The sequence below is a fragment of the Corylus avellana genome, chromosome ca8 (assembly GCF_901000735.1).
Source record: "Corylus avellana chromosome ca8, CavTom2PMs-1.0".
Lineage (NCBI taxonomy): Eukaryota > Viridiplantae > Streptophyta > Magnoliopsida > Fagales > Betulaceae > Corylus > Corylus avellana.
The window spans coordinates 20,382,170-20,398,282 of record NC_081548.1 but is presented as its reverse complement, the minus strand read 5'-3'; the positions used below and the strand labels follow the sequence as shown (position 1 = coordinate 20,398,282).

At 34.2% G+C, this 16,113-nt stretch overlaps 1 protein-coding gene across 1 annotated transcript; it reads right to left on the bottom strand.

Moving 5' to 3' along the window:
* Positions 1 to 13,098: 13,098 nt before the first annotated feature.
* On the bottom strand, positions 13,099 to 15,809 carry LOC132189946 (F-box protein FBW2). Its single transcript, XM_059604802.1, has 3 exons — positions 15,562 to 15,809; positions 14,114 to 14,429; positions 13,099 to 13,911 (listed from the first exon to the last, which is right to left on the bottom strand). Exons 2-3 carry the CDS (start codon positions 14,416 to 14,418, stop codon positions 13,245 to 13,247), a joined length of 972 nt encoding a protein of 323 aa, XP_059460785.1. The 5' UTR covers positions 14,419 to 14,429; positions 15,562 to 15,809; the 3' UTR covers positions 13,099 to 13,244.
* Between the last annotated feature and the right edge of the window lie 304 nt (positions 15,810 to 16,113).

The following is a 16,113-nucleotide window of genomic DNA, read 5'->3' as shown; positions in this document are numbered from 1 at the left end:
AAAAAGTTATGATATTTACTCTATATAATAAATGAACAAGTTAATTGAATAAATCGTGAATAATCTCGAATTTGTTGGAAAAATAAATGAGAGAAGTTTGAACAAAATATCTAGCTTGATAATAAGTTTGAGAACTTGAACATTCAATATTTAGCTCAATAGAACCTTATATATAACTTAAAAAAAATAAAAATAAAAATAAAAAATTATCACCATGACTTCCTAAAGATCTAGAGCATCTTCAACAAGTTTAGTTAAAATACATATAACCAAAAAAAAGTTTAATTATCTACTTCGACTGCCCATTTTTATACGAACTTAACTTCAACACACCCTCTATTCTCTATTTACTTGATTTAAATATTATTTTTTATTCTATTATTGCAATTCTCCGACTTAACCCTACCCTTGATTATTTCATCATACACCTGCAATGCATTCTCATGCTGCCCGCATTTCACAAACCCATGAATCAAAATATTATTTCATCATACACCATCGATCATTTTCCCCTCATAGTTTCAAATGCAACCGCAGCCTCATCCACCCTCCTGGCTCCCAAACTCTACAACGCCATTGGTTGAAAATCTAAAGGCGTGGAAGTTTGTAGTAGGTGAGTGAAGAGTGGTGGGTGCGGCAAGATGGACCTTGAAGAAGCGAAGGAGGTAGAAATGCGGTGAGAGAGAGAGAGTGAGAATGAATAAAATTTCATAACATTTGCTACAGTAAACTCTACCAACTTGTAAGATTTTAACTAGTTATTATTTCTTACTCAAAAAAAAATTATATATATATACTTTAATTGGGTATTTGGTGTTGGGTACCATGAATCCGAGCGAAAAAGGTCCATTACATGGCGAGTGTCCGAGGTGGTTTAAGCCTTTTAGGACAAAAAAGTAGACAATGTCCAGAAAAGATCAATTTCTTGTAGTTGACAAAAGCAGCACTCCTTATGAGACTTGAGAAAAATCGGGAGGGTCCAAGTCGGCCACTCTCCCACCTACCCACTTTCATTCATGCACCACCTTCCCTCTCTCCTACCCCCACCTATCGAAACATCTCATCCTTTACGCCACGTGTCCTTCACAAAATGACACTGGCATCAGATTCGGCATATTCGATCTTTTTCTTCGGGTGACATCAATGATTATTCGTAAAAAAATATTATATATTATACCATTATTTTTACCCCAACATTATCATAATATTATAATAATAAGAATCTACTAAATAACATTATTCATATTATTAAGCTAATATGATATTAATTCATCAACTCAATACCCATAACATTTCTCTTTATTAAAGTTTTGATCATTTCAATTAATAAACTCCACACATCTTGGTACATATTTCTTGGTAAACAATTTAATGACTAGCTTTTTTGAAAAAATAAATTAGTAGACAATGAGTATTGTCACATCAATCAAGAGAATGAAAACGTAATATATAACATTACTTTAATCTCATTTTACAGTTCTATCCGCCATTATTAAAAAATAAATTTAAATGCTAATTGACACATTGTCGCTGTGAGATAAGAATAAGATAAAGGTTTTTTTTAAAAAAACAAAAACCAATATTAAACGGGTCAAGCTGTAAGTATTTCATTGGTCTAAGTTACTAAAAATTCAAAGGGAAGTTGGAATGACTTCTAAGGACAGTTTCCTTTTGTCTTGACGTTGTATTGCTCACTTACACTATTTATTAGGCAATATTTATTGCTCCTTTCTTATGCAATTATTTTTAGCTTATTCCGTTTTCATAAATTTGAAAACAAAGTTTGGAAAGAGGTCAAAATTATCGGGGCATAATTGTATTTTTCTTTTTCTCTTTTCTTTAACTTGTGGTCAGTGGTCACCACACCTAAGCACCAATAACTCGTGTACAAACATGCAATGAACAAGTGTCCGACACATACAAACTCTCCTCCAAAACCACAAGCGTCCACAGCTCCACACCAACCGCTTTAGTGCGTGTTATACACGTGCAGCCACGTTTATTGTTTTTCTTTTTTATTCATACGTTAGGGCTATGTTTGGCATTCGCACGTTACCGTAGTAATGGCATGTTACTGTAGTCGAAAGTGATAGATGTGAGAAAATGTAATAATATTTGGTATAAAAAAGTTAGATTTTTTTGTTTTATAATGGTTTTTTTATTTGAATAATAGTAAAAAGTTATTGATATGATATAAAAAATAAAAATGTTGTGAGTTTAATTAATTATATGTTGAATGGTAAATGGCTTTGGTTTGGCCATTGCCAAACACACCCTATATATATTTTTGGAGAACTCCATATTTGGTTGTACTTTCCGTTTTGGTGTTCTGTGTTCGACAAGCGTTTCTTGCCAAATACCACTCTCACCAGACATCATGGCTAAGTTTCTCTTTGGCAGTTCTAATCCAACCTTTTTCAGTACTACTTTTTCAGTGCTATTTTCCTCGTTGTGGAGTATCCTTTCGCTTGCTACTGTCGTTATTGTGTAGGTAGTTCGGTTTCTATAACATTACCATTGCAAACCGGCCGTTGTGGCTGTTTTAGTTTATCAAATTGGTCAAATCATTTATTTGACTAATTCTCAATAGTTTTAGATTTGTTGGCGCTGATTTCTAGTTGTTGTCATGTGAATTACCTACCCTTTATTTGTATTTATTATTTAATGGACAATAACAATGCAAGAGTTTTTTTAAAAAAATAAAAATTTATAAGTCACAATGCAACAATTGAGTTGGAAAATTGGCAATACCGGCCCCAGTATTGTGACCTGCCTGGGCCTAAAACTTGTCGCTTGGCCATTACCTGGGCCGGACTGGGGCCCTATTTAACTTTTGGGTGTGCTTCACCTCCGGAAATTGAAGACCGAGCCTGGCCTCACAATGACGAATTAGGATTTTTTTTTTTTTTTTTTTACACATGTCCATAAAAGAGGGAGAAGATGATTCAAACTAATAACCTCCGTTTTATTAGGCATGGTCCCAGCCAATTGAGCTACCTCTTAAGGACTAATTAGGTTTCCTTTATTAGAAAGAAGTAGATATCTGATATCCTTAAATCAGCCCCCTATCCCACATTGAATAAAAAAAAAATTAAAAAAAAATAAAAGACATCCTCAAATCATGAGTAATGTTAGAAGTCTCTCTTATTTTTTTTTATTTTATTTTTTTTGTCTCTTCAAAAATGATGTGGCTTTTAAAATCACCATTAAACTTGTGATTGATCACTATTAAATTTTAATCAAATTATAATTTTAAAAGCCACCTCAATTTTAAAGTGATACAAAAAAAAAAAAAAAAAAAAAAAAATTCTAAAATTACTCTTAAATCAGGAAAAGGGGATTCTCTCTAGTGATTCGAAACGTCCCCATATTATCACAATCATCCGTTGCAGTTGGGATTTATTTTTTAACATACATCCACACAATTTTAATTTTTTTGTCAATTGAATTTTCTTTAATCCTTTATAGGTTGGACATTGGCAACTAAAGGCCGGCCTTTTTGGGCCCATCTGGTCCAAACCAGCATAGAGCCACCAATTCTTTCTAGTGCGTGGCTCTGTGAAATTTTCAAAGCTTCGGATGTTCTTCTCTGGAGATAGCCAAGAATTTCAGTAGGTCCAAAAGCATCTACGTACGTTTATCCAGTGAGAAATGGGGAAAATCTTCAGAAGCAGAATATTCCAAGCAACTTTCCAGATAAAATGCCCTAATCCAGATTCAGAACTGTTAAAACGAATAACACAAGGCATATTATGTTAAATTATGACAATCATATGTGTCTTGTTTTTCTTTCCTGAGGATAATCATAGGCAACTTTATTTCATCATAAAGTTGTTCGAAAATCATATAACAGGCGTAAATTATTGGGTATACAATTTGAAAGTGGGGGGGGTGTCCGGGTCCCTTACTGCTGTGTCATTTTCGGTTGGTAGTTTTTGACAGGAAATATAAGCAATCATGGCATAGGACGATTCCCCAAACGGGCCCTTGAAATTCATTATTAGTGAAAGGCGGTAGCCCGTAGGCCTTCTATATCATTCATGCCACGTGCAGGTTTATCATTCACCCTTGGCCCTGATTTGCCTCTGGTTTCCATGACCAATGAACCAGGTTAGGTGGGATTTCATTTTCAGAAAAGCAATTTTTTTATTTTTTATTTTTAAAACGTGTATGCTTGTCAATGTATTTTGTGTTTGGAAGGACATTTTATATTTTGGGTCGTTTGTTAATGTATTTATTTTTAGAAAAAATAAAGATACAAACAAACACGACACTAATTAGTCTCTCAAAACATGCCAAAAATGCTTAGGTGTAGGAAAACATTCTTAACACCATAAATCTAATTGGAAGAGGTAGTTTAGTTGCCATATTATCAAAGATTATTGATGATTAGAGCATGTCCTTTATTCATCTCAAATCATCGTATTGGACCCCTCCTCAATCTTGTCGGGCACTACATATACCATTTCGTGTTGTTCTTTGACGAGTGGATTAATTTCTTTTAAAATATTTGAAATAAGTTAACGTAATTTCTTTAAATTACTATCCAATTAATAATATCATCTTAAACTTTTAATTATGACAAATCTTTTTCACTGACCAAATTACTTAAATAAAATAAAATAAAAAATCTTTTTTTTTAAAAAAAAAGAGACTAAAACCAAAAATGAAAATAAAGGACCTATCAAAAATTGACAACTCTACTAAAAACAACCACTTTAATCAGTTGATGGGTAGGGCTGGGAGTATAAATAGTTCTTTTTATATGCATGTGCATGTCTTTTTTTTTGGTTGTAGGCATGCATGTGCATGTCCTTGTTTGTTCCTAAACTTGGCTAAGAGCCTAAGGCAAAAGGGGATGATGTATGATTAATAGATGTATGTATTAATGTATGAGTGGGTAGGTCCGGTTATTTCCCCATGGGGCCTGGGCAAATTAAAATGGAGGACCATCGATGTCTGATCTGTCGCGAAACATCTCACATGCGTATATATTCCTAAAATCCTAAGACAGGCAATAGGGACAAAATTCTAGAGAGGACACTAGAACAGTGCTTCAGGGGAATCTTTTCTTCTAGCCTTCATCTTCATGGGATTTCTTCCACGTGGCAGTTGATGATAATAGCCAATCGGAGCCGCCGGGTGGGGTCCGCAAGATCGCTCGCTCATTTTGGATGATTTCTGAGTTTTGTGGTTCAAATTGAAGAAAGATTTTAGAAATAGGATAAACTCCATTAGATAATTGTTTGATAAGGGATCCGTCTATAATAACTTGGTAAATAATAGCATTATTTATTAGGAAGTACTAATTCTTCACTAAAAGTGAGATCTTTCATAAATCATTTCATTATTTTATGAGTAATGCATTATCCATTTTCGCTTCCATAATTTTCAAAATTACCATTAAATTTAAATACATAATTTTTAAAGTTATTATTGAAATAATCCAATAATGATTTTTTTTTTTTTTTTTTTAAAGATAAAGGTGTAAGTTGTATTACGGTTTGTTTGAGAGTGCATTTTTAAAAAAATAATCTGGGTTTTTAAATCAAATCGTAATTTTGGAGTATTTGAAATTTCAATTTTAAAAACGCAAATTTTAAAATCGGGGAAAAATTCGCCATTTCTATTAGCTGACAAGGGGGTGTTTATTTGAAAATGTGCGAATTTAAACCAAAATCATGATTTCGCTTAAAATAATATTTGGCGCAATATTTACCCATTCGTCCATGAAACTGCAATTATATGCTAATGTCATCAAAACACTCAATTGATAAAAAAAAAGTTCTCAACATGTTTTACCAAATACCTATATGATTTTAAAAAGTTGTGATTTCAAAAACGCAATTTTTAAAATCGCACTTATTGAAATCGCACTCACAAACAGGCCCTTAATCAATCAAGAGATAGAGTAATTTGCTCCGTCAAAATTACATCACGGATATAGTCAATAATTTCTTCCCTCCGTATGATTAGTGACTTGATGGATGGCCACCTTTGCCAATTTGTGAGCTGCATTATTTACAGCTCGATTCACATGGCAGCACCGCCACCGGGGAAAAGATTGTAGGATCATCCGCATGTTGGCTACAAGCCTACAAGGTGCCAAAATGACTCTAATTTTGCTCAGCCGAATTCATCACATTCACTAGTGGGAGTGCATCTCCCTCTAAGCGGATGGTCTGCCCTCCTATGTCATGGCACAGCCTGGCTGTGCAACAAGCTGCCATAACCTCTCCAGCAACTGGTTCCACATTACCAAACTAGGTAAGACTCCTAGCCGCTATCACTAGTCCCTTTGAGTCCCTAACCACAACTCCAACATCCACTCGCCCTTTTTTTTTTTGGGTCAAAAGTCGCTTCCCAGTTGGCTTTGCAAGCCATTTTATGTTGCGCCTTCTCTCTTTTGCCTGGCAGGTTGAGGAAAATGGGTATGAAAAAAAAAGAAAAAAAATAAAAAAAAAGTTTGGGTAGTATTTTCAAAGGCCATTAAGGTGGTTTGGCCACCCATTCTAGCCGTTGGGATGGCTCAGCCACCTCCAATGGCCAAAAGAACAAAGTTTTTCTTCAAACTGAGTTAGAAGAATTTCGTCCTACCCAATCTATAAAAATGACGTATGTCAATTTTTTTTATTAACATCTGAGATGCACATGAGTTTTTAGTAAAATTTATTCCAACTTTGTCCATACCATTAAAAAAAGATGTACATCTCATATGTTAAAAGAACACATGTCATTTTTATAGATTGAGTTTGAGGAAATTCCTAAAACCCAGATTTGATGAAAATTTTGTCCCAAAATGGGGGTGGTCGGCCATCTAAATTTTTTTTTTTTTTTTAGGGTTTAGTTTTTTTTTTAATTATTATTTTTAAAACACGTGGCATGTTTATATTATGACACATAACAGTCTATTAGTTTGGGTTGACGAAATATAACAGAGATATTAAACTGGTCTTTATCCATAAAAAATAAAAAGTGGAAATTTATATATATATATATATATATATATATATATAAAAGAGCAATTAACACTGAAAAAATTTATAGGAATTTTATCTTTTACCCCAACTCACTATATAATATTCTTTTGATAAGACAGTTGCTTTATAAGATAAGAGAGCCCATTTTAGCTTGTTACTTGCATGTTGGAAAATGAAGAACCGACAGGATCTAGTAATTGGTGCTGCAAAATCAACATATAATTCAAGAATAGACAGGTTTCTTAAAAAAAAAAAAAAGAATAGACAGGTTTTCAATATTGGTTGGTCATGAATTAGCATTTATTTATGAGAAGATTTCGAATCTCTTAATTTTTCTCTTTGCTCTTTTTATTTATAATTGTATGTATTCTACTTTATATATATATATATATAAAATAAGAAACAAAAGAATAGTTAATTAATTTTTGAATAAGTATTGCTATATGCTTAATTTTCATATTACTTTTATTTTATTGGGCTAATGTGATAGTATTCATTCATATTTAAATCAACCTATATTAAAAAAATAATAAAAATAAAAATAAAAATAAAAATCAATGATGATGGGCTTGTTTGGAAAGGGAATCTTTCCAATTTTTCTCAGCTTCTTTTTTCTTATTTTTAAGTTGATTTGATACAGCTAACACTTAACTCAACTCAAAATTTTTAAACTTTATTCAAAATGAGAGTCTAGAACTTAAAATTACTATTTTGGAATATATAGTGATGTTAGTAATTGATCTATATAGAGTTTTCCTTCAAACTGTGTCGAAGGAATTTCCCTTGATCCAGTTAGTAGAGTTTTCCTAACACTGAATTTTAGTGTTAATTAATGGATCAACATGTTAAGTTTGAAAATACTACGAAAAAGATATGAGGCTATGCTGGTCCAAACGGTAATAATTGTCTTAGTAATTCACCGTGAGTGCGCAGCCTACCACCATGGCTTCGATTGTCCCCCACTACGGAAAAACAAAATTATATTTATACAAATTATATATAAAACCTCCAACTGATAAGGAAATATACATATACTACACTGGTTTTTTTTTTTTTTTTCAAAACTTTTAGGTAATTAATATACTAATAACTATTAAAGGTAAACAATTGTTTAATTTTACTAAAAGTTGTCTCTCTTGATAAAAAAGAAACATTGTTAGATAAATTGGATAAGGATCTTGGCCTTGGCCTATCTATAAATAAATATGCGATTTTCATCTGTCACAACTTTAATGTAAAAAAGAGATAAATAAAAAAAACTCATATTTATCACTCTTCATTCTCTCAAATCTTGATTCTTCAATTCAAATACTTAAACAAAACTGGTCAGAAATTGACGTTCTCTTTTATGTTTTGTTATTACTTTTCTCCCAAAATCGTACATTAGTTGTTGGCGCCCATCTAGCTCTATTGGTAGAGTATAAAGTTTTTTTTTTTTTTTTTTGACATGTCCACACAAAGGAAGGGGGATGAAAATTCGAACTAGTGACTTTCGTTTCATGAAGCGTAGTCCACTGCCGATTGAGTTACTCCTTGAGGATAGAGTACAAAGTAATTACAAAAGGAAACAAGTAATTAAGGTAATATTTATATATAAATAATCTTGTTTGATTTTTTTTTTCTTTTATATAATGTTAGAATTTTAGTTTGGTTCTCCATTAAGGGATTAAAAGGAATTTTGTTTAGTTTCCAAATTCTTGCTCATCATATACAATTTATTTATTTTCAATTTTGTGGATGGATTAGGTGTAGCACTTATTTGAAGGGACAAATTGGGTGAGCCGTCCAAGGCATGAAGACACGGGTCAAACTCACATCTAAAATGGTCCATTGAAGTCGTGAGTCACAAGATCCAAATAAATGAATCACATGCAATCATGTGACCACAAAGCCTCTACTATTGTACAACTACGAAGCCTACTCAAAAGGAGTCACTACAAAACAAAATAAAATTTATTGATGTGTCTACACTAATTCATTTTTTGTCACATCATCATGTCTTGACGTGTTAATTATTATCACATTGTTAAATTTAAATTTGTGTTTTTTATATAGAGAAAAATACAGTTTATTTTTTGAAGTTGCAGAAATTTTTTAATTTTAACCCCGAAGTTTAAAAATTGGCAATCTATCCCTTAAAGTTTAAAAAATTGGCAATTTAAACCCTGCGTTTAATTTTTCCTTCTAAATTGACGGAAATCTATGAAATTACATCATTATCCTCAGGTTTTTTTAAAAAAAAATTTCATCCAATTTAACGGAAATTAGTAACGGAAGGTTTAAATTGTCAATTTTTAAAATTTCAGGGGGGTAGATTGTCAATTTTTGAACTTTGGAGTTAAAATTGAAAAACCACTAAAATTACAAGGGGTAAACTGCATTTTTCCCTTTTATATATTTTAGTGAGGTGGCAAATTATAAGAAAACAAAACTATATTATAATAATAATAATACCAATGAAAAAAACATCTCACAATCTCATATATAGATATTAGGAGTACTCCTTTTACGTTCACTATTCACAACTATTTATTATTTACAGCAAAAATTATTATCTGCATATACGGATGCGTATAGCATATAGCAGTTTTAGAAATAATCGCATCTGCATACTTTTTATATATAAGTATATTTTAAAAATTTGTTTATATATATTATATTTAACTAAAGGAAGGTGGAACATAAATAATCTCTTGCACGATCAAAGGCCAAATTAATGGCTGTTTGTCGACAATTCTCTTATGAAGATACGACCTAAATGGTACTTAGCATATATAAGGTTAGTATGAGGCTAAATTCATGTATGCTCTCATGCTTTAATTTAGGAGTTGACAATTTTTGGCACGATCTGCGAATCTAACATAAACCCAACACGAAATTAAATGATTAAGATTGAGGAGTCTAACCCGTTTAATTAAATTGGTATAGTTATGATTGAACTATATAGTCTTATACTATGCATTAACATGACCCGAATTCAACATGCGATATAATGGTTAACAATTTTTTTACATAACCCGTGAATCTGACATGAACCTGATATAAAATTATAAGGTTAGGGTTGAGGGGATTAACTGGTTTAATTAAATAGGTCAAGTTATAAACGACTTATATAGTCTTATACCTATGTCTTGATACGATCCAAACAAGACACTCAAATACAAATTGCTACCCTTACTCTAATATCTATCTATCTCTTTCATTTTCACATTCATACCTTTACTGATTTAAGCATCGGAGGTGGTGCCACCGCGTCCTCCCCCTTTTGCGGTGCACCACTTTAAAAGTTGGCTGTCTTGCAGAGATCCCATATAGATAATTAAGCGTGCGTAGTTCCTAATTAATTTTTGGCATTAACATTATTAAATTTCTAAAGTAGTGCTATTCAACACACTCGGCGTGAGAGAACAATATTTACACTAGATAAACATTGCGTATGAATTTAAAAATATTTATTGTTTTCAACTTTTTTTTTAAAAAAAATTCGTACATACTGTTCACCCAACATAAATACTGTTTACTTGAGCCGAGTGCGGTGAGCGCACTACCCAAATTTCTGCCATATAATCGACACAACCAAGACCAGGCTGGCTTTGATTAGTACGAATTCTGGACACTTATATTAATTTACTTTTGGTTTTGATTTTTTAAGTACAAATATCCAATTATTAACTCTATGGGTTCATGAACATAATTGTACTTCACAGAGCATCTTTTCCTTTTCCTGATAAGTCCCCATTTTCTGGATGAGGAAAGTGCCGAAAGCTATTACACAAGATCTCCTTTGTCATTAGCTTTCACAAGTTTGTCCCAACTTCAGCTTAATGCTTACAAAAGTTAATGTTAAGGATCTTGTCGTCCAAATTTCGTTATATATATATATATATATATAAAAGGAAAAAAAAAAAGAAAAAAACGAAAAAAAGAAAAGTTAAAAAGAAAAAGGGTGCACACACTTTTGATTGTATTTGATGACGTGAAGCATGTATCAATATATGTACTTACATCTATCATCTTGTTGAAAGGGGCCGTGCTAACATGGCAACCAAAATGACAGCTCACTCGTACATCTCAATTTTTTTCAAAAAGATAACCTGAGAAGCATGTGTGTAGGACCCACTTATTCCCTGTACAACTTGGCACAGGTGATTCTTGGGTGTAACAGGTTGTAGGTTTTCTTATTTGAATCCTGTGATCAGAGTTGTCTTTCACTCCAAATACAACCAAAGGACTTGATGCTAGCACCACTCTTAAGTTAGATGTATGCATATTGCTGAAAGGGGATTGGGGTTTCTAGAATTTGTTGTATACATTGCTAGTAATTTGAACGATATTACGTGAGCGAACTCATATGAAATTCATTTATTTAAATAAATTTTGCACTTGAATAAACGAGTCTCATATAAACTATCATTCTGATTTTATATACTATATTCAAATTGCTAGATGGAAATCTTTATTCACCAAAGAGTGCCTTTCAATTGTCATTTGCTAGTTGAAAATCCTTATTTACTAAAGAGTGCTTTTCAATTGTTATAGGGGTGGGTGTCTTCTCATACTCTCTACCCCTTCTCTTCGGACATAAATATGTGAGAAGAGCTTTCTTGTCTAAATAGAGACTCACTTTTGCTTTTTGTCATTTTTTTTAATAGAAGTATGTGAGAGTGATTCTTTTGCCTAAGCAAATACCCACCTATAAGGTATTCTATACGGGCAAGGGCTCAGAATCTCAAATAAGAAAATCTCTCTCACAATCTTCTGTTATTATCCGTGCTACTTCTCTTTCGATAGAAGTATGTGAGATGTACTCTCTTGTCTGAGCAGAAACCCACATTTACTTTTTGTCCTCATTTTTTTGAATAGAAGTATGCGAGAGAGGCTCTTTTGCCTGAATATAAGTACCCACCTGTAACGTCTTCTGTATGGGTAGGGGCTTATAATCTCAGATAAGAAAATATCTCTCACAATCTTCTGTAATTATCCTTGCCCATTCTCTTTCGACAGAAGTATGCGAGATGTGCTCTCTTGTCTGAGCAAAAACCCACATTTACCTCGACTCCTTTTTTTTTAATAGAAATATGTGAGAGAGGCTCTTTTGTCTCAATAAGTACCCACCTGTGAGGCCTTTTATACGGGTAAGGGCTCATAATCTCAAATAATAAAATCTCTCACAATCCTCTATTATTATCTTTGCATATTCTCTTTCGACAGAAGTATGTGAGAGGAGCTCTCTTGTCTGAGCAAAGACCCACCTTTACTTTCCGTCCCCTTTTTTGGGACAAAAGTATGTAAGAGAGACTCTTTTGCCTTACCAATGACCCACCTACAAGGCCTTTTATGTGGGCAGGGGTTCAAATAAGAAAACCCTTCTCATAATCCTCTTTATTTATCCTTAACCCTTTCTCTTTGGGAGAAAATAAGAGGCATCCGAACCTATGGCTAACATTATTTTTTTCTGAACACTGCTTGGAAGAGTAAGCAGATTTCGTCACTCGAAAAACTTTGTTGCCAATACGATTCTAAAACACACAGTCCACTTGTATTTGCCTATTACACGATGCCTTATAAAGGAGAGATTGTTCAATGGAAAAAATCAGAGCACACAAGTCTTTTAGCCATGGCAGCTGATACAGAAACCCTGAAAATTTCATTGTCATAAAGACTTATTATACACCTTGTTATGCCCCCACATGATGCGAGGAGAGAAGACGGCTTAAGGCCCACAGACAGAGCTATAAAGATTCCATTTTACTGCTCCTCCAGAGCCAATTATCTTTAAGAAAACAGAGAATTTTCTTCCCCTAAAGCATCAAAGGGGCCTTATCCATTTATCCAAGAAATGCCAAGCTTGCTCTTAGAAAATCAATGGGGATTGTAGAAAGTAGGAAATAAGATGCTCGTAAAAGTGGGGTGGCACTCATGACCTGACCCAACCGGACCCATCCACTAAAAATATCAAATGCCGGGCCATCTTTCCTATTTCAAAAATCCATATGCCCAACTTTCGGCAACAAACTATATGTTATATTTTTCAGTAGAAACAAGTCAATAACATGTAAAAGATGCAAATATCGTATAAAATTTTGCACGTGAAGAAAAACTTCTCTACTCATGGGAGTAGAAAAACAAAGCAAACTTCTTCATTCCCATTGAAACATATACAAGCTCCAAGTTCCAAAATAGAAGCATAAAGCAAGTTTCTAGATATATATATAGAAAAAAGAAAAAAGGAAGCAGAGAATTTCACAAGAAAGAAAACATAACTTATGGAGAAGGAGGCCAATCATACAGTCCTGCATCTTCATCAATTCCTTCATAGAATCTCAGCTCAAGCTCCTCAAGCCTTCCCTCATCATCCCACATGCCATAGTAACTACTATCATCATCATCCTCATCAAAATCTCCCATTTCACCAGCCATAAATTCCCAGGCCAAGTACTCGAAAGCGTCCGACGAATCCGAGCAATCATCCCAGTCATTCCGCTCGTAGTGATCAACTACTAGTGGCCCCAAAACCTTTAATTTTGGGAACCTCTCCTTGAGGATCCTCTCATCAAATTTAACATCCCAACAGCCTCTCAAATCCAAAAATTTGAGCTCAGGACAGCTTGATAGTATCTCAACAACACTTGGGGTGCTGATAAGATGGTAAGCCATCTCAAGATGCTCAAGCTTCGGCATTGTGGAGGCAATGGCGTATGCCTCATCATCTTGTAAGGGCTTCCCAGCCGTGTCTAACGGGTGCAAGTTGCGGCACAGTCCTGCAAGGAATTTGCAATTCTTTCCAATGGCCTCCAATGCTCGAGCACCAATTTTACCACAGTAGCTCACATCCAAGAATGTGATCATAGAGAGCCTGCCAGCAATCTGTTCCACCATTGAATCACTCATCTCACTTCTAGGCAGCCTTAATGTCTGAAGGGATCCAGCACTTGCAAAACCAAGAGAACGATTATAATGTCAATTAGAAAAAAATTCCTAAACACCATTATAATTGCAGTCCTGATTCTACCAAGGAACAAGTTAAAACTTAAAACCCTCACATCAAACTATGGCTCTATAAAAAAAGATTTCAGGAAAAAATTAACTGCAAGGTATAGTGATTCTAAAATCAACTGTGCAGTTTTGCTTACTTTTCAGCAATAAAGGTAAAAATCATTTTGCTGTGGAGACCAGAAACACAAAGCTTGCGAACTGATCCACGGCTTCTAGTGATTAACATCGGAAGCATCCGATCGAGGTGCTCAGGCCGGCGGTTGCTCCATTCCTCGATATCTATCTCTTGCCAGCAATAAGGTCCGGTCACTACTTTGCCCCATGATTTGCAAACCCTGGGAATCACTGTCAGTATCTCCTGGAGAGAAAGATTGCTGAAGATTAGCCCGAGTGTGTCAGGTATTAATTCGTCCCAAGGCCGATAATCTCTTCCCTCTTCCATCTATTCTCCACCTTCAAAAAAACAGAAAGAGATCAAATAGAAAAAACAAAACAATTAGTCCCTTTCATTACGCATGGAAAAAAGGCATTTTGGGTCTGCCTTGTGGGAATCTCTGATGCAAAAATAGGCCCTATTTCTGACATTTTCTATGAAACCATGTGGAGAATATCGAACAAACAAGATTCTCGCATACAAGTTATGAGCAGAAGTAAAATATTTACATATCATATCCAGCAATCAGATTCCTTTTAACTTGTGATACAATTTTTTTTTTCCTAAACAATAAACAAGAAAAAGAGAATCGATGAAAGCCCAGGAAAGTAAATATACAAGTTTCGCTCACAAAAAGGGCAAAAAGAAAAAAAAGAAAAAAAAAGTACAGATTAACACCCAGAGCGGTAAAATCCATATAAGAGTAACCAGAGGAACAAATATAAAACATTAATACCAGTAAAGCAACAAGAAGAACAGTTCGAAAAATAGAGAGAAAGACAAATCTAAAAGATTAATAGCAGTATAGCAGCCAGAGAAACGGTTCAAAGGGAAAATAGAACTTCTTTTCAATAAAAGCAAAATCAAAATTCTTGGGAAATAGTGCAAGTTTACAGATCCATCAACACCCAGGTGAGTTAGTCGGCCAGAAAATCAGAACAAATTGGGGAAAATAGCAAATAAAAAGTAATAAATAGAGAGCTACCTGGAGCAGGAAGACAGAAAATGAAGATAATTCAAGTCATTGCATGGAAATGACAAAGTCAACACCTCTCCACAGGGAGAGAGGAGAACTAAAACTCTGCCCGGTTACTGAGAAAACCAGGGAAAATAAGGGAAAATCAACTTAAATCCTAGATTTTCCATTATTTTTTTTTTTTAGAACCAAGAAACAGAACCCCGCAGTGAACGGAGGCTGGTAACGACTACTTCACTCCAAAGTACCGAACTTTGAGATTTTGGTGGAAAGACAGGCAACATCAAGCATGCAAAACACAGATTCAAATTCATGTTCTTTTGCTCAGCTATCTCGGTAACAAAAGGCGGAGAAGAAGGAAAAAAAAAATGTAAAGTACACAAACACCCAAGAGAAGTGAGATTTTCAGCTAAAAAATCTGTGCCTTTAAGGATATGGATGATGCAAAGACTCACCGGTTTATCCGCCTGAAACGCAGGGGAAAAGAGAGGAAAGAGAGTGAAGCAGAGGCGGAGGGGGAGGGGGAACTAAAGCTACAAAGCGAATAGACCCATCACCCCACCAACCCACAAGCTTCAACGCAACCACCACCACCAAGAGAAAAAACAGGAGTAAAAACAAAGAGTAAAAGCAACCGAATGCGTATGAGATTAAAACTATAAAAAAAAGTGTTTGTTCAGAGAGAGAGAGATGAACAGAGAAAGACAATAATGGGGAGTTTTATTGTGACACTCAAAGACTGTCAAAATTTGTGTTAATGACACCTTTTAATAGCGTCGGTATCATCCACTATTTTTTTTTTTTTTTTTACTTTTATGAAAGAGAGGCTTTAGGGTGACTGATGAGGCAGTAAATATCAAGATGTCTGTTTTTTTTGTGTGCCTTGGACAGAGAGAGAGAAACAGGGGAGGCACCGACACGGGTAAGTGGCTTAGAGGAGGTAAAAGAAGGCAAAGGGTGTCTCGATTGACTGTAAATATAGGCATCTGAGATTGGCCACTGGGTTT